At 39.8% G+C, this 18,682-nt stretch overlaps 1 protein-coding gene across 6 annotated transcripts in view; it reads left to right on the top strand.

Annotated features, from left to right (window-relative positions):
* TJP1 (tight junction protein 1) overlaps window positions 1-18,682 on the top strand; it is a 276,897-nt gene that overhangs the window by 239,686 nt on the left and 18,529 nt on the right. For 4 of the 6 annotated variants that reach the window (XM_019533448.1, XM_019533447.1, XM_019533452.1 and 1 more), the window contains 12 exons: window positions 440-548; window positions 1,734-1,953; window positions 2,842-3,026; window positions 3,154-3,249; window positions 3,821-3,903; window positions 5,925-6,135; window positions 6,916-7,016; window positions 9,025-9,378; window positions 9,783-10,034; window positions 10,765-11,658; window positions 12,658-12,740; window positions 13,299-13,520. In XM_019533448.1, coding sequence (XP_019388993.1) covers window positions 440-548; window positions 1,734-1,953; window positions 2,842-3,026; window positions 3,154-3,249; window positions 3,821-3,903; window positions 5,925-6,135; window positions 6,916-7,016; window positions 9,025-9,378; window positions 9,783-10,034; window positions 10,765-11,658; window positions 12,658-12,740; window positions 13,299-13,520 — 2,810 coding nt within the window. The remainder of the gene's footprint in view (window positions 1-439; window positions 549-1,733; window positions 1,954-2,841; window positions 3,027-3,153; window positions 3,250-3,820; window positions 3,904-5,924; window positions 6,136-6,915; window positions 7,017-9,024; window positions 9,379-9,782; window positions 10,035-10,764; window positions 11,659-12,657; window positions 12,741-13,298; window positions 13,521-18,682) is intronic. The other 2 variants (XM_019533451.1, XM_019533449.1) reach the window with 1 other exon arrangement.

Genomic DNA, 18,682 nt, shown 5'->3' with positions numbered 1-18,682 from the left:
CCTTCCTTCTAATGGACTTACCAGCCAGACACTGCTCTCCAAGCTGCAGCATGCATGCTGCAGTTGCTCATATGCATGCAGCATTATCAGCTCCATCAGCCCCAAAAAGCCAATTGATGATAATGTCAATTTTCCTTTTTTTGGTGCTGATACAATATGAACTGATGCATTGGTGCACCCCCTAAAAATATTAATTCATTTACCCCTTGTTAGGTAGGGGGGAGGGTGGGGGCAGTGTGTGTTCATCTTTAACTGTATTTTAAAATGTTGTATTTTGACAGTGGTCAAAATCCTTTTGAAATGCATAGAGTTGGTTTCTACCTAATTAGAGAAACAAACTTAGTATTAACAGGTTATGCAGATTTCCACAATGTATAATTGTATTTGCATGTTACTGTTATGTTGTATAGTAATGCAAAATTTATTTTATTCATACTAGGTAAATAATGTGGACTTCACAAATATCATTAGAGAGGAAGCGGTGCTTTTTCTGCTTGATCTCCCTAAAGGAGAAGAGGTAACAATTTTGGCACAAAAGAAAAAGGATGGTAAGTGTTTTCGTTGAATGCAGAGATGTTAATATCAAATAACTTTGGCAGCTTGGAAAGATTGATGGAAAGCCTTGTTGTAGGTTGCTTCGAACACAGCAGAGATAAGCATAGTAACGGCAGAAATTTGCCATTGGACAATTGAGTAATAGACCGTTTTGTTTTGAAGACCGTTTGTGGGCTCAGTCTGTTTTCATGAGTTTCATATTAAAATTATTCCATTCATTATTCTCCTGTTAGTAGTCACAAGAAAGACGGGGATAGATATTCTAAGGACTAGTCTATCTACACAAGTTGCTCCACTTTAATTAAGTCTGTACTGTATAGTTAAAATAGTCCAGCTGCCTTAGTGTGGATGTGACTTCCCTGTAGGCAGATGCGACTTTTTTCTGTATTAAACTCTTTTATAAACAGATCCACTATAGGGGTCATGTCAATATTAACTTTTCTGGCTTAATGAAAACTGAGAGCTGCGATCTTAGCTAAAATAACTAAATAACCTCAAAACTTCATGTAGATCTAACCTGTGTAGAAGAGTGCACTACTCTGGTTCTTTGTTTGATTTGTTCCACTATTAATCAGTTATTTCAGGTTCTATTAGTATCAGTATAGTAGGATATTCTTCAGAATTCATTAAACAAGCTCTAATCTTCTTACAAGAAAAAATCCTAAAAGTTTAAACGCTACTCATTTAGAAGATTCAGTTCTTTCACTGTGCGTGCATGCACAAAATGCAGGAGTTCGTGTATTGTACAAGCCTAAGTATAGGAATTTGAAGTATAGAAAATTACTAGCACTATTACAAGCAGTGTTAGGAAAAACAGCTTACTATAACTTGCATGGTTTATTTTGGCAGAAGTCCTTGGAGATTTGCAATTTATATTGATAAAAAAGAATCCTTTCATCTACTACAACTTAGGCTTTTCAGGAAATATAAGGTATATTGGCAAAGAACCTTTTGGCCGTGTTGTTTCCAGTGGGATTTGCTGGCTGGCATATTTATATTAGCAAGCCCTTTAAATTAGAGAGATGCCCCAAGTTTTTAGATACTCCTGAGTTACTTTACAGGTAAAATAAAAATTAGAGATTCATGAGATTTGTGTTCAAAATCCTTCTATAAAGTAGTGGCTGTGAGCATTAGGACAGACTTAATGTCCTACAAATTTGATTAACTTTTTTTTGCAGTTTATCGTCGCATTGTTGAGTCTGATGTTGGAGATTCTTTCTATATCAGAACTCATTTTGAGTATGAAAAGGAATCTCCCTATGGGCTAAGTTTCAACAAAGGTGAAGTGTTCCGTGTGGTGGATACCTTGTACAATGGCAAGCTGGGGTCCTGGCTGGCTATTCGAATTGGCAAGAATCATAAAGAGGTGGAAAGAGGCATCATACCCAACAAAAACAGGTATGGTCTTGAAACAGTTTTCTGCAAGCAGTGGCTAAAGTTCTAATAAAGTTTGTGCAAGTTCTATATTTGGGAAACTGCATTAGTCGCAAAATATTCTCGTCAGTCAGACATATTTTCTACTTAGAATTTTGGGAGTGAAAAGACATTCATAAGGATACAAATTAATTTGAAATTAGATGCAAGTAGTGTGAATGCCAAGCATTTTATCTGGGTTTATAAACAGCAGTTTATAAAATGCTGTTCTCGGACAGTACGTGAAAAAGCGGCTAGTCAGATTAGGTTTGCTTTCCTTGTTTCCATGCGAGTGAAACAACACAAGGGAAGGGAAGACTGCACATTTAAAGCCGTGTCTAGAAAAAACAATGTCAAATTCAGTTAACTCATACAGTCTGACAAATAGCTTCAAAAACTCTAAGGCAAAGCAGTTTTACATTGGTAATTTTACTTCGTTAGTTTTCTTACTAATCTGGTTAAGTTTAAGACTAGTAGCACATTTTTTCCAGTCCATATAAGTCCTAAATGAAGAGCAAAAAAGGATACTGACATTCAACTTCCTTCTCCTGGGTACAACAAGTGTTGTACTAAAGTAATTAAATACATATATAATTTTCTCAAAAGTGCTTTGTAAGCAATTACTGTAGTTGACTCAGCAGCATTATTTGATCACCAGCAGTAGGTAACCTGGTCCAGGAAACAATGCTCTTTTCATATGTGGTCATATTTTGGGTTTAGAAGATGAGTTGAAGCCCCTTATTTAGGTGATCAGGAGTTCTTCAGCCTATTTGTTAATCAAATGCAACTTCAAAATTTTATTTGTTTGTCTGTTTGTTGGCATTTTGTCTGTGTAGGTACATGATCTCTCTTCTTGACTATATCCCCTTTTAGAGCTGAGCAGCTAGCTAGTGTACAGTACACTCTTCCAAAGACAGCAGGAGGGGATCGTGCAGATTTCTGGAGGTTCCGAGGCCTGCGCAGCTCAAAGAGAAATCTCCGAAAAAGCCGAGAAGATCTCTCTGCACAGCCTGTTCAGACAAAGTTCCCTGCATATGAAAGAGTTGTGCTTCGAGAAGGTAGCTTCCTGTTTAAAACAGATGAACAGTTACTGTTCCAGTTCAATATTTTTTGATGAAAAATTACTTAAGTTTATTTTAAGAGGTCAATTTACTCTTCCCCTCCTCACCTTCCTTCCTTTTCTAGCTGGATTTCTCAGGCCTGTAACTATCTTTGGACCAATTGCTGATGTTGCAAGAGAGAAACTAGCACGAGAAGAACCTGACATTTTTCAAATTGCAAGTAAGTGTCTCTTTGAAGTAATGTTAAAATAATAAAATAGCAAAATAGCTTACCTGTTTTCCCTAGTTTTCTTTCCCCCATTATTTCTTAACAGTTGTGATTTTCGTCTCTTACATTGTCAGTGAGATGAAAATGATCTTTAAAAGCTTTCCGTTTGTTCATAATTAACTAGTTGATACAGTAACTTAAAGGTATGGAATTGCTATAGGTTTCTTAAGGAAACATGATTTTGCATTTAGAGGATTATTAGTTTCTAATAATGTTTTAGGGCCTACTTCTGGAAAGTGTCAGGCATTGTTGAACATGAGTTGAACTTGGCATCTAAATTCAAAATTTTGAGCATTCAGAATTAAGCCTCTGCTAATTGTCTAACACAATCTTGGTGATTTTAAAATAAATAGAAGTCAGTCATTTAATTTCTGCATTATTTTAAAGTAAAACGAGTATCTTTATTATGACAATTTGAAAAGAGTAAACTGGTATTTCAAACTAGAGCAGGCATGGAGTGGGTTGTATACTTGAATAAAAGGCAGTTAAAAAACAATTGTTTTTAACTCCGTTCTATTTACAGAAAGTGAACCAAGAGATGCTGGTACCGACCAGCGTAGCTCTGGCATTATTCGTCTTCATACAATAAAACAGATAATTGATAGGGTAAGTAGTAAAAATATGTGGTGTTTTGTAAATGTGTAGCTGATTCTAAAAATAAATTAATAAGATTGGGAGTGATGGAATGAACTGAAATATCTAATCATTTAAATAAACATAAGTTAACAAACTAGGGTTTTCATACACAGTAACGAAAACAAAATATAAATCAACTTATAAGCAAGGAATTATGTGCATAAATATTTGTATTGGCATGCTTATCTTTTCTAATTGCCTAAATTAAACAGTAGTACAAGCTGAAACAGTTTAATCTATGTAGGCACTTATTAAAGCGGATATAAAGGAAAATGCCACACTTCTATCATATCAGGCACTTATTTTGGCTTATGGTATACTTTCAGAAGAGTGAACACATATTGCAAGGTGCTCCTCCCTCATTTTGCTCTCATGTAAATATATGTATACTTAAAAATATTTTTCAGAATCATCCATAGATAAAGAAATTCCTTGCAAATGTGCTGGGTATCTGTTTCACAAGCCTCTAATTTGAAAATAGCTTTTAACTTGCTGTAAGTTTTAGGCATATACTTGAAAAAAATAGTAACCTGTGTATGTAGCTGTACCAATAAAACAGATTGTAAAGCTGTAATACTGAATGTGCTTAAATTAAATGATGGACAAAAACTCCCTTTTTCCCTCTCTTCTGCCATTAGATGTCTCAGTCTTCTTTTCCATTGCAATATGCAATTGACCCTCCTACATCTATCCCTCTAGCCTCTGATCACCTGAAAGAGAATGTCATAGAAAAGCTAAGAGAGTTAACTTTTTTTTCTTTACCATTAACTTTTCAACATTTCTGTCTCTATATGTCTTCAAAGTTAGCAGGAGAACCACTAAATTTGGCACCAGTTTCTTTAGTATGTCCCCTCATTCAGGGGTGTCTAGGTTCACCTGGGCTCCTGGGTGGAGTCTGGACTGTTGGGCTCCTCATAGGCTGGATCAAGCCACAGTATGGAAGTGGTTGCTGTGGCCGCTACAGTGATGGCAGCAGATCCACCGACAGTGACGTGTCTGGTAGGAGGAGATTGAGGAATGGGGTCCAAGGGCAGCAACAGCAAGCTAAGCTTGCTGTTACTGGCCGTGGCCAGTGGGAATGAAAAGCCCTGAATTCTGTGGCAGGCTATGTTCTCCTAACTTCTGGTGGCCTGCTGATAGTCTGGCAGGCATACTAGAACAGCTCTGCAGGCTGGATCTACCTGTGGGCCATAAGTTTGACACCCCTGCCATAGTCCATGAAAACTTCTGACAATAGGTCTTCATATAGGGCACCTGTTCTCTACCTCTTCTTCCTATGTTCCTGTTGATGAACAAAATTACTTTATTAACCCTTACTCTTAGGGAAGACTTTTTCCCACTACAGGATCATTGCATCCAGGGAAGGCAACACCAGATGCTTATGGAACTGATTCCACAGTAAGGGAAAGCTATGATCATGTCTGATATGCAGAAGAAGGATTTGTTTGAAGTGGAGTTGAAGGCATTGGGATCTGGCCCTTCATTTCTTTTCTTCTCTGCCACTGTCTTTTTGTGGCTCTTCCTTTCCTTAGGAAGCTGTCTGGCCTGTAGAAAGTAAATATGTGACACATTTCTAACTAGGCACACTCATTTTCAGTAGCTCTGGTCATGAATGCCATGTGCCCCCAGAACCTAGCGGGACACAGTGGGAGTGGCGACTGCTCACAGGCACCACTGGCAGTGTTGGCAGCAATTTTTGCAGGGGGTGCACTGCCAATTTCAGGGGGTGCACATACACCTCCTACATGTCGCCAGTGGCTCTGTTGGTCATAAGAGTGATTGTATAGGCAGTCTAACTATTGGGTTTTGCCTTATTTTCCCAGCCTAATAATAAAAATAAGTGGTTTGTGTACCAGTACCTGGATACTACAATACATTCTGTATGGTAGCTGGAGAACAGCTCCTTATAGAGGATATGAAAAATGAATTATTACCTAGGTGTAGCGCTTGAAATCTTCACTTTCTTGTTGGTGTTCTCTTTTCCCCTGCAGGACAAACATGCTTTATTGGATGTTACTCCAAATGCAGTGGACCGTCTAAATTATGCACAGTGGTATCCCATTGTAGTGTTCTTGAACCCGGACTCTAAGCAAGGTGTAAAAACCATGAGAATGAGGCTGTGTCCAGAATCACGGAAAAGTGCCAGAAAATTGTATGAAAGAGCTCACAAACTAAGGAAAAATAATCATCACCTCTTCACAAGTAAGTGAACAGAAAGAAATGTTTACAACTGAAGCTAAATTTTAAAAAAAGTAGCAAAAAGTGGTGATTATATCCAATGAAGTTTTAGGCAGCATCTTAGTTGCCCTATTGTTAGTTCTTTCACTGCTAGGTGTCTTGGTATTAGTAGTATGTATTTACAGCTGTATTGTTCATATTTTATTAAAAATCCGGTATATTGGGTTTCACAAGTATCCAGTAGTATTTACTGCTGTGTATTGTCACACCATAAGGTTGTACCCCATCCTCATTTCTCCCCATCTCTCCTTGTAAGGGAGGTAGCAGACAGCCCCTTGTGGTCCATGGGACATTTGTTTCCTGTCATAAATCTTTTCTAGGTACTACCCACTGCCTATATTGCCAACCTTCTTTATTCTGTGTTTCTGATTCATTTTTGGATGCATCTGCCCCCAGACTGGAAAAACTGGCATTAATATTTTGGTAGCTTTTTTATATGTAGTTCTTCTGAAAGCAGACAAAAATGACATGGGATTCAACAACTTTTGTCTTCAATTCCTGTATCAAATATGATCAGTGCACTAGTACAAAGATGTTTCCAGTCCTGCAAATGCACCTAATCTGAATCGTGCAAGCTTTGTTTTGCCTTGTGCATGATCCCCAATATTATAGGGTCTGCCAAGCAAATTATACTTGTCTGTCTTGTTAAGTCTCAGCTGGTATTCAGTATTTGGTTCTAGTGATCCAGATCTTTCTCAAAATTAAAAAGAAATTTAAGATAAGAAGTTGTCACTTTATTTTTAGCTACCATTAACTTGAATTCAATGAATGATGGCTGGTATGGAGCTCTAAAAGAGGCAATTCAGCAACAGCAGAACCAGCTGGTGTGGGTTTCAGAAGGAAAGGTAAGGAATTAAACTTTCTCGTTTAAGTGGAAATAATAAAACATTTACTAGTCACGTGCTGTACAGTAATGAGTGGACTTTCCTCTTTCTTTTCCATGATCATACCAAGATTGCTGTGAATTAACAGTGGCGAGGTGGGTGTCCGTCTCTGTTTCTGTGGCATAAAAGAAATCCTCATGCAACAGTAGTATACACCTTAGTGATTGCTACCTTTTTCTACTTCATTCCTCTCAATTGTACCGTCTGGACAATTGGGTTTTCTTATGGAATGAAAGAACTTCCTAGTCCTGCTCATGGCTTTAAGGTCTAAGGAAAACTACTATCTCAGCTAATAGCTATGTGAACCATGCTAGACCAGCTATTGGCAAGATAAATATAGCTATTTAACTGCTGTAGATGTTTTTTTTCTCTTGTGGTGGTTTAGCAATGGTGCAGGTATTTACCCACTGAAACAACTTAAGAATGGATGTGTTGCATTATTTGTTGTATTGAAGTGTCCAAGTCTGAAATAGGTGTCTTTCTAAAAGGTAACTTCTGATTTGAACCACAAGTTATGGTCAAGACTGGCAGACATTGCATTTAAAATGCAATCAGCCTGTTAAGAGTGCTATAAATAGCAACCTGGTCACACGTTCAGGCAATTAATGAGAAAATTAGATGAAACAAGAAACAGCCACAAAAATATTCCATACAATGTGTAATCTTTTTGTCACTGGTTTTCATCATGCCTTAGATTGAATGTGTGGCAGGGTAGTCCTGTTATGCAGTCTGATGGAACTGTACCCCACTGTTTCCAGAGTGCCAAGTGAAGGAGAAATCAACATCTGGGCTAGAGTGCCAGGTAGCAGGACTCCCAACAATCTGGCATGGTGTTTGCCTTGTCCCTCAGCTCTGGTGGGACCTGAGAAGCAAAGTGTGTTTTGGTGTTTGGTCATGGGAAGCCATGACCCAGCAGTTGACTACCTTGTCCTACGGTTCCCAAAGACACTTGACACAGGGAAGTTCCCTGATCGTGGGATCCCTATGCACTGGGACCTTTAAAAACCATGTGTGGAGCTCACATGCATTTGCAATTTTCTGACATTCCAGTGCCCAGGGCTCTGGGACTGACCATAGTGTGATACTGGGGCTGGGACCCTCAATTCACTGAATGTCGGTCTCAGCCCTGGAAACGCACTGGAATCTTGAACCAGCTTATAGAAACCAACAGTCGCACTGGGCTATGGTCACCCAGCTATCAACTTGCGGATGCAGGGGATCCCTGGGATGATGATCCGAGGCTCCCTGTATACTTGCAACTGGTAATGGCATGATTTGGGATCGGATTCCAAAATTACATAACCTGCCATATGTGTGGTATGTCAGCAAGTGTGACTGGGGATCAGATCCCATTGTGCCATTAAATGAACTTCTCCAGGGGCCTTAAATGCAGAAAATACCTGGTGACATTTTATTGTCTGTGTCTATCTAGGAAGTAGCACTGGAGTGTTTTTGTGGCTGTGAATGATGCAAGAAATAAGGTTGTTTTTTGGCAGTATCTTTTAGTGGATCAGCTGTGTAGGTGGGAGGGATGTTAGACAAGTCTTTGGGCATACAATATCAATGTTAGTTGCTCCCAACGCGACAGCTGGTCCAATAAGATGTCACCAAAAACAACCTTACTTCTTTGGAGGAAGTCGGATTAAATATTGGTATTCCTTTCTGGCCTTAAACTCTGGAGTCTTCAACGGAGGAAATAGCAGTGCAAAGTTTCCCGTTCTGCCACTTGAATATATTCTGACTCTGTTTCTCAGTGGAAGGACAGGTTATTACATGCAGTCAGTCCTTGGTGGTCTTGCTACCCATTAATCATGATTTTTTGTTCCATCACAGATCTGAAGCAAATGCACTGTGTGTTCAGTCTGTAATTCTCTGTAAGAAAAGAATTCCCAGTTCTGCACTGTAAGACAAAGGACATCTTTTGAAAATGCTTATAAGAAAGATTTATATTTTCTTTTGTTTGATACAGGCAGATGGTGCTACAAGTGATGACCTTGATTTGCATGATGATCGCCTTTCCTACCTGTCAGCTCCAGGTAGTGAATATTCAATGTATAGCACTGATAGCAGACACACTTCTGACTATGAAGACACAGACACAGAAGGGGGTGCCTACACTGATCAAGAACTAGATGAAACACTCAATGATGAGGTTGGGACTCCTCCTGAATCTGCCATTACACGGTCTTCTGAACCTGTAAGGGAGGATTCCTCTGGAATGCATCATGAAGCTCAGACCTACCCTTCTTATGCATCACAAGTGCAGCCACAACCAAATCTTAGAATGGACTCTCCAGGATTTAAAATAACTGCCTCACAACCGGTAAGCAGTAACTTGGTACTTCAGTAACAGGTATTCTTCTTCCTTGAGAGTATAAGCTCTTTGAAGGAGAACTGTCTGTCTTTGTGCACTGCCAAGCAGTACCATGACTGTGCACCAGAGGCCAACAATAATTTACATGCTGGAATGGATTAGAAAGTCTACTTGTCTTCATGTAAAGAGACAGCAGTTAATTCTGATAACTTTTAAAGTGCCGTTCTGATTTCTAAAACTTTTAAATGTGTATTTCAGTTTGTAATAAGTGGTGGAATGACTTTTCTGAAAGTGACAGTGCACTTTACATGTGATGTTTTATCAAAGAAACATTTAAAGTATTTTGCCTATAAATTGAAAAGTCATAGCATTATACAAAGCACTACATTTAAAATATTTTAAACACTTCACAGAAAGCAGAAGCCTCACCTGCAGTCCCTTACCTTTCCCCGTCGCCTGAAACAAACCCTGCAATCTCATCAACTTCTGTCGTTAATCCTAACGTAAACCTAACTAATGTCAGACTGGAGGAGCCCACCCCACCTCCTTACAACTCTTACCAACCACAAGCTGGCCCCCTAAGAACACCAAGCACTGAGGGTGCCCATATAATGCTAAGAGATCAAGAGCCATCATCCTTATCGCCGCATATAGATCCAGCAAAGGTACCCGTGCTGAAATGTTGCACTTATTTGCTGCTGTACATTAAGCTGGCACCTGCTCATTTTGTTTTGCCACTTGCTGAAGAATTCTGTCTTAATCACCCTTCCCTCCAATCCACAAGGGTTCATGCAGTTTAAGACTGCATCCAAATTGCTACGCATCATCTAACTTTTTTGTTTGCATGGCTTCAAATTGTGCATCATTCTACTTCTGCTAGAAAAACAAGAAAAATTAAAAGATTACATTTGTTTTTTTGATTGATTCTTTCAGTGTGTGTATGATTCAACTTGTCAACATTGTTTTGTTTATGAATGGAGTGTTTGTGAAAAATGTGTCCCAAGATATGTTAGACTGGCCTTAAGCAAATTCTTCACTATGCTGAATGGAAATCCTGGATCATGGTGCTTTTGATTCTATTGAACCATTCTGAATTAATCCTCCCAAAATGTTGGAATTAATTTGAAGTCCAAATAAATCCATTCTTTAAAAATGACAAATATGAGATACTTGTTACTTTGGCTTTTCTCCTTAAACTAAATAAGTGGGGTTTTTTCATGTGAACGTGGGACATGGATTTTAGTTCTCTGCTATCACAGGCATCTACATTGTGTAATTCTTTCCTCAGGAAAAAACCAAACCTAATTTTACCTACTTTGACTTGCAATGTAGCTTTTTAAATAATGTATGTGCATTCACGTTTCATGTTACATATAAGGAGTTCTCTTTTTGCAGGTTTACAGAAAGGATCCATACATTAATGAGGAGGTGGCACCTAGGCAGAACTACATCCTGAAACAGCCAGCTGTTAATCATCCAGTACACCGACAGGAAAGAGAGTCAAATCTGATCTATGAATCCCAGACTCAGTATACAGAGAAACAGCCTAGTAGGGAATATGAACAGTCAGCATACCGGTATGATTCTGCTAACTATTCGGATCAGTTTGCTCATGGTTATGACCCTCATTTACATTATGAGGACCGTGTACCTTCCTATGAAGACCAGTGGTCATATTATGATGAAAAACAGCCCTACCAGCCAAGACCACCTTATGATAACCAGCCACCTAAAGACTTTGACCCTAGACAAAATGCAGAAGAGAGCACAGAACGCAGCTACTACCCAGCACAACCTCGCTTTGAAGAACCATCTCCAATGACTTATGACAGCAGACCTCGCTATGAACATGCACCTAAAAACTTCATGCCACAAGTGCGTTACGAAGATCAGCCCACTACTGCATATGATATTCATGGTAGATATAAACCAGAGGCCCAAACATACCCTCCAGTGATATCTAGATCTCCTGAACCTAAGCAGTACTTTGAGCCACACACAAGGGGCTATGAACCAGGCCCTCCCCAAGGATTTAATGCTAAAGTAGGACAGTATGAGCCTTCTCATACCACTGCAAATGTGCCCCCTCCACCTCCTCCATCGCAAACCAAGCCAGAAATTTTGCCTTTGAACAGTAAACCACTGCCTACACCACCAACGCTAACAGAGGAAGAAGAAGATCCAGCCATGAAACCACAGTCAGTGCTAACTAGAGTTAAGATGTTTGAAAACAAAAGATCATTGTCTGTTGAAAAAATCAAGGACTCTAATGATACACCAGCTGTCAAGGTAAATTATTTAAGTATCCACTTCCAGCTTTTCATCATGCCACAGTGGGGGCCAACCTTTATGTCAGGCATGCCACAGATTGACTCTGAACGCTTCCTGAGTGCCACTTCTATCTTTTTTTTGCCATATCTGCTGCTCAGCTTTCTGCTCCCTGACCAAGCTGCTGCTCTGCTTTCCTCTTCCTGCCCTTTGCATCTTACTTGATCTAATTCCTTGCTTTCTGCCCTCTGCCACTGTGCTGCCTGTCCCCTCCCCAGTTTGCTATATACCACACACATCTACACGAGATGTTTACTGTGGAGTGGACTAATTAGCTCTGCAGTAACCTTCTCAGTGTTTATGAGGCAGGAGTAAACTATTCATAAACTCCACAGCAAGGTAGTACTTGTAAATACAAGTACTGTCTGCTGCCAAGCTTTTTACTCAGCAGCGCCACAGGTGTAGATGCTGACATGGCTTGCTGGTGCTTCAGTGCATGGGCTGCCAGCCAGCTATCCCTGCACTGGAACACCATTATGTCCCAGCCAGCCCCTCCACAGCATGTTGAGCTGGGTCAGAGCAGCCATGTTAGAGCACCTCCCCTCCAGACCCCCTGCCAGCCAGGGCTGCTCTAACATGGCTCCTGTGTTCTATGATCCCAGCTGCATATGCAGTAAGCACCAGAGTTTATTGCTCCGCATGAATTGCATGTGTAGACACACCCACTGAGCCTACCCTTGCCACTTGTTTCACCTGTGCCACAGGCTGACCACTCCTGATGTGCTTTGCTGTAGTTAGAGTTGTTGTTTTTTGGGATACATTGTCTTCAAATTTATACTGTAGTTAGACAGTTGTTACAAAACAAAAGCATGTACTAAGACGATCTGAACTCACTATACCAAATGGGCTCCTGTTCAAGTTTTGAGTCTCTAATTCCCATGGCTCTCTTAAAGCAGTACAATTGTATCTTTCTAAGCATAGGAAATTTAACTGAATCTTAGTGTATATGTTTTATTACAGCCCCCGGAATTAGCACCTAAACCTACCCTTGCTACGGTTGCCAAGCCAGCCTCTCAGTATGAACATGACAAAACAGCTTACAGGTACAGTTTATCATTAACAAGAGTATGTAATTGGGTAGTAAATCAGTAGTCATTTTCAGTGGTTGGATATTTCAGAAAAAGAGTTGTTTTTAATATTATAATAGATGAGTACATCACCCGTTTCAAAGAAATTCCTTTCCTAAGGAGCGTCACAGGGTCTTTTTTCAAAATGTTTTAGGAAAAGGGTAGCTATAACATGAGAAGAAATAGAAGCATGATGTTGGGTTAGTCCTAGTAATTTAGGAGTGGTAAGGGGTTTTTTTTTACTGTTTGAGGTACCACCTCCTTAGCTATGTCATTTCAATAAAGTGAATGTTAATGGCTCAAAGATCTTGTTCTGTGTCCATTAGTTAACTATATGAAAGTATTTTAAAATGCCAGTTAAATGCTTTTCCCTTTATGTTGATGAGTACCCCTTGAAGGGTATTTTTGTGACATAAGGGTTTTTACACAAAAAATATTTTAATTATAGTCTGGGTAGTTAGCTTATAAAATAGCATTTGGGCTTATTGCTTTTCAAAACGTAAAATACAGTAAAACATTATTATTCCTAATTAGGGCCCCAGAACCACAAAGACCTCAAGCAAAGCCACCTGAAGATATAGTCCGTTCAAATCACTATGATCCTGAAGAAGATGAAGAGTACTATCGAAAGCAGCTCTCATACTTTGATCGCAGAAGTTTTGAAAATAAGCCCTCTGCACAGATACCTGCCAGCCATCATCCTGAGCCTGCTAAACCAGTACATCCTCAACTGAACTTCACTAATTATTCTTCTAAGTAAGTTTTGCATTTTTATTTAAAAATGGAATAGTAAGGTTTAGAGGTCTAAAACTGAATTTGAATTTGGTTTAAATTTCTACCTCCCCCACAAAATTGTGGACTTTAAGAAAAATAGTTACTGTATGCTCAGAAAGTCAATTCCAGGGGAAAGGTTTCTTTATGAAGCTAGAAAATATGTTAAAATTTGTATCTTGATTGAATATAATGAAATTAACTTCTGTAAGTTTCTGGAACAGCTGACTTCTTTACCTGACTCGTGTAGTCTTGCAGAGTGGAGCACAAAAGATATTTTCTTAGCATAACCTATACAAAACAATTAATTTAACAAAACATTCCAAAACACAAGTTTCAACTATTTGCAGTCCTAGTTAACTTTTATTTTGACAGCAGACTAACACAAATCAGTCAGTTGATATTTGACATGACAAAGCAACTTCATGACACTTCCTGGATGTGATGTTGGAGCCAGAAGTTGTTCTTTGCAGATGTAAACATCTGTATTCCTGTGTTGTTCCAGTTCCTTGATTTGGAATATATTTATAAAGAAACTGTATGAATGTTCACAGTTAGCAGAGGTTTGGGGTGGGGGGGTGTATATATGCATTGCTACTTCTCAATTTGGAAGCTTTATCACAAGAGAGTCAACTGATTTGTTTAAACTCCTGTATTAAGTCAGTGTTTGAGAATTCTTCACAAACTTTTGTTCTTCCTATTTACTTCGTTGTGTATTCTGGGGGCTAAGGTAGGGGACTATGTTTCTAATGGTCACCTTGTCAAAACTTCCTTCATGTAAATTGTGTGCTTTGTTTGTGGTAAACTGTTTGGGAAGTCTCAGCACTAGAGAAACCCTGTGCAAAGTGACCAAAATTCAATGTTAATGCAGCTGTGCAAGGCATAAAGGATTACATGGATGTTACCAGGAAAACTTCAAGAATCGATGTACAAATAGTTATCCAAGAGTTGTAAGGCTTGTTGCATGACATTCCAAATGATTTGCTGCAAGATACTACTTTTCAAAGGCAAAGAAGTAAAATTGCAGTCACATAGGCACCTACAAAGAGAATGAAGGGTAAAAATTTCCACTAAATGACTTAAGTTGCCCAATTATTATCTTGCTGCTGCTGCTACTTCTAGCAAAGGGTTTGCAGAGAGCCATAATCTACTTGCGATGCTAAGTAAGGAGGAGAACTTGTTAATAACCCCTGACCTATTTTTCTCAGGCAGGAATGCACTAAATTAATTCCCTAATTTTTTTCTTTTTTCTCACTTCTTCTGAAAATGAGCAAGGTTTTCCCTTACCTACCCACCAGTTCTTGGAAGTGGCCTGGAATAGAACTCTAGACAACATAAGTGACTTAAAGTTCAATTAGTAGCCCACTGAGAGCTGCCAGCATTTCTCCAGGCTGTTAACCAAAACTTGGAGAATATTCTTGACTAATAAAGCATCCACCCTGAGCAAGTGACTTCTTCTCTGGGCGGCAAGGCTCTAGGAATCGGTGGCTAGCAAAGGAGCTGTAAGCTTTAGCTGATATTTCTAAATCGTTTTTACAGTCCTAACTGAAAGGCACTGCAGACACTTAAAATAGCATTCAACTTATCTGATTTTTACCACTTTTAATATATTTTAACTGCCAAACAAAACAATATTATTTCCTAAAATTATATATCTAATTGTTCAGGATATTAGTGTAACTGTAAAACAGAACGGTGTGAGCAACAAAAGCAACTTGTTAATGTTTCAGAATTCCATTAGGTGCCGAATGCAAACGGTACTTGAACAGGACACGTAAAAAGTGACCGCTGTTACTTATATTTCCACCTGACTGCATCTGCCATGACATTTCTATTATTTGATAAGTGGGCAGCCATCCCACAATATTTGTGTTTTTTCTGCATATTTACAGTGTAATTTCAGTTTTTTTGTCTGTACAGAAAAGTGACAGAACAGTTATAAAAATAATAGCTCCATTACAGATTAGATGGGGATTTACCGTGAAAGACCAAAGGAGATGGAAAAAGTGGCTCTGGCTTATGAGCATTGGCCATTAAAAGAAAAAGGAGACAGATATGTGGAAGAAGGAACAGACAAGAAAATGAAGAAGAAAAACAAAGTAGGAATAGAAAACCATGAAAGTGAATATGTTGGATAACTTACTCCAACATTAACTTCTAGGGTTCCCCTATATACTTGCATTCCTCCACTGTAAGTTTTTACTTCAGTGACAGAACTCTAATCCCTTGTACTCAGCCAGTTGCCAGTTTATCACTGTATTATTAGGTAATTTTCTTCTAAGTATTCATCATTACGCAGGTCTGCAACATCTGGGATAATCTGTAAATCTTTTGAGAAATTGATTCTGTTTTTCAAAAAGAGATAACTAATGCTTGTAAACCATTACAAAATAGTCATAAGTTTAAATAAATATTTATGCTTTAATTTATATAAAAATTCTTTACTATTGAGTAGATTAGCTGTGTACTGCATTATATCACTTTAGGTCAGAAATCGAGAGTCTGGATAGAAATTAGTTTTCTATTGCATTTCTGAGGCAGGGACATAAAGAAAACAGTCTTTTTTACATGGCAAAGTGACCCGGGTGGGTTAGGGGAGTCTTTACTTGGGGTTCTGGGGGTCTCCCAGGGCAGCACCAGTGCTGAAGCAGCCACTTGGAGCCTGGCCTCTGGCTAGGCAGGCTCCCACTCAGGCGGCGCACACTGCTGCTGCCTACACCACACTGGTTTTTGGTTTTTTGTGTGTTGTTTTTTTTTTTAGTGGCATTTTTTTGACACTGGAATCTCCTGGTGTCAAAAACCCCAAAATTGCCATGCTGCTAATTTGCATTATGGAAAACAGGTGTATGTGCACTCTGTGCAGTTTTTGGTGCCTCGGACTGCTTTGATCCACTACAAACCACATGTGCATGTCGGGATGTGCCCTATGAGATTTTTCTTTTGTTCCAATCCTCCAGTTTCTTTAAGTAGCTCTGAATCCTAGCCCTATTCCCCAGTGTATCTACAACTCCCACCAGCTTTGTATCTGCAGACTTGCTGAGGGTGCACTCTGTGCCACCTTTCAGGTCATTGATGAAAATATGGAACAAAACTGGTCCCAGGACAACCCCTGGGGCACTCGACTTGAGACCAGCAGCTGACTAAAAATCGAGCCATTAAGCCTAATGCTCCGGCCAGTTTTCTGTCCACGTCACAGTCCGTACTTCCTTGGCTTGCTTGTGAGAATGTTGTGGGAGACCGTATCAAAACCCTTGCTAACGTCAAGATGTATCACATCCACTGCCCTCCTCCCATCCACGGAGCCAGTTATCTCATCGTAGAAGACAGGTTGGTCAGGCACAGCTTGCCCTTGGTGACTCCATGCTGTGACTGTTCCTAATCACCTTCTCCTCCACATACATAGAAATGGATTCTTTGAGGACCTGCTGCATGATTTTTCTAGGGACTGAGGTAAGGCTGACCAGTTTGTAGATCCTCCTCTTCCTCTTTCTTAAAGATGGGCACTATATTTGCCCTTTTCCAGTTGTCTCAGACCTCTCCCAATCACCACAAGTTCTCAAGCCGCTCCTGCTCAGCCTGCTCTCTCAGCACCCTTCAGCGCATTACATTTGGCCACATGGACATATACACGTCCAGCTCTTCTAAATAGTCCCTAACCTGTTCTTTCACCAATGTTGGCTGTTTATCTCCTCCCCAAACTGTGCTGCCAGATGCAGTAGTCTGGGAGCTGACCTTGTCTGTGAAAACTGAAGTAAAAAATATTATGCTTTAAAAAAGGCATTACAAAAGGCCTTAAGGCATTAAATGCTTTTTAAAAGGCATTAACAGACTGAGGTAAAAAAGGCAGTACTTCAGTCTTTTCCCCATCTTCTATCACTAGGTTGCCTCCCCCATTTAGTAAGGGACCCACACTTTCCCTGATCTTCCTCTTGTTACTGACTTGTAGGAGCCCTTCTTGTTCCCCTTCACATCCCTTGCTAGCTGCAACATCAGCTGTGATTTGGCCTTCCTGACTTCATCCCTGCATGCCCAAGCAGTACACTTGTATTTCTCCCTAGTTAATTGTCCAAGTTTCTACTTGTAAGCTTCCCTTTTTTGTGTGTTAGTTCATTGAAGCGTTCTCTGCTAAGCCAAGCTGGTCTTCTGCCAAACTTGCTAGTTTTCCTGTGCATTGGCTTGGTTCATTCGTGCTCCCTGAATAAGGTTTCTTTAAAGTACAGGCAGCTTTCCAGGACTCCCTTTTTCCCTTCAGATTGGCCTCACAGGGGATGCTACCCAGCATTTCCCTGAACGAGTCAAAGTCTGTTTATCTGATATCCAGGGTCATTACTTTGCTGCCTGCCTGCCCACCCTCCTTCCTGCCTTCCTGTCCTCAGGAATCTGAATTCAGTCATCTTGTGGTCACTGATGCCCAACTTGCCATCCACTTTTGCATTCCCCAGTAACTCTTCCCTGTTTGTGAGCCACAGATCAAAAAGAACATGATCCCCAGTTGGCCTCTCCAAAACTTGTACCAGGAAGTTGTCCCTAGGACTCTCCAAAAACTTCCTAGATTGCCTGTGTACTGCTGTATTGCCCTCCCAACAGATATCATTGAAGGGTGATTTAAAGTCTCCCGTGAGAACCAGGGCCTGTGATCTGCAAACAGCTAGCTCAAGTTTCAGGAAAGCCTCATCCACCTCAGCATCTGACCCTAAACTCAGGTTTTCAACAGGCATGTCACCAGTTTCATACTGTACCTCTGAGCAATCATACGGCTCTTACTGAAAGAGCAGCTCTTCCTCTTCTCCTCTACCTGTCCTTCCTGTGATAGTACTCCTGTCGTGTGAGCTGTCCCAGCAAGTCTGTTGCATATAACCCAACTTGAACAGCTAACCAGGCATGCTTTCAAGGAACCATTTACCATTTGGGCAGAGTTATAAAAAAATAGCAAAAGCATTTTGGCTTTTACATAATTATTACATTTGAGGAAATACTAATATGGGAATAGAAAGTGGCTAAATCAGTCATGGGTGAACTGTTTGGTTCTATCCTATTTAAGTGTAGTGTGAATAAAGAACAAAGAATAACATTTGAAATGTGTATGTTGTTGTTAATACTGTGTTTTTTAGTGTAAATGTTGATGGACCTGAATTTCCCGGACATCT

This window comes from Crocodylus porosus, unplaced genomic scaffold, assembly GCF_001723895.1.
Source record: "Crocodylus porosus isolate Cpor-Errol unplaced genomic scaffold, CroPor_comp1, whole genome shotgun sequence".
NCBI lineage: Eukaryota > Metazoa > Chordata > Crocodylia > Crocodylidae > Crocodylus > Crocodylus porosus.
This window is presented reverse-complemented; position numbering and strand designations above follow the sequence as displayed.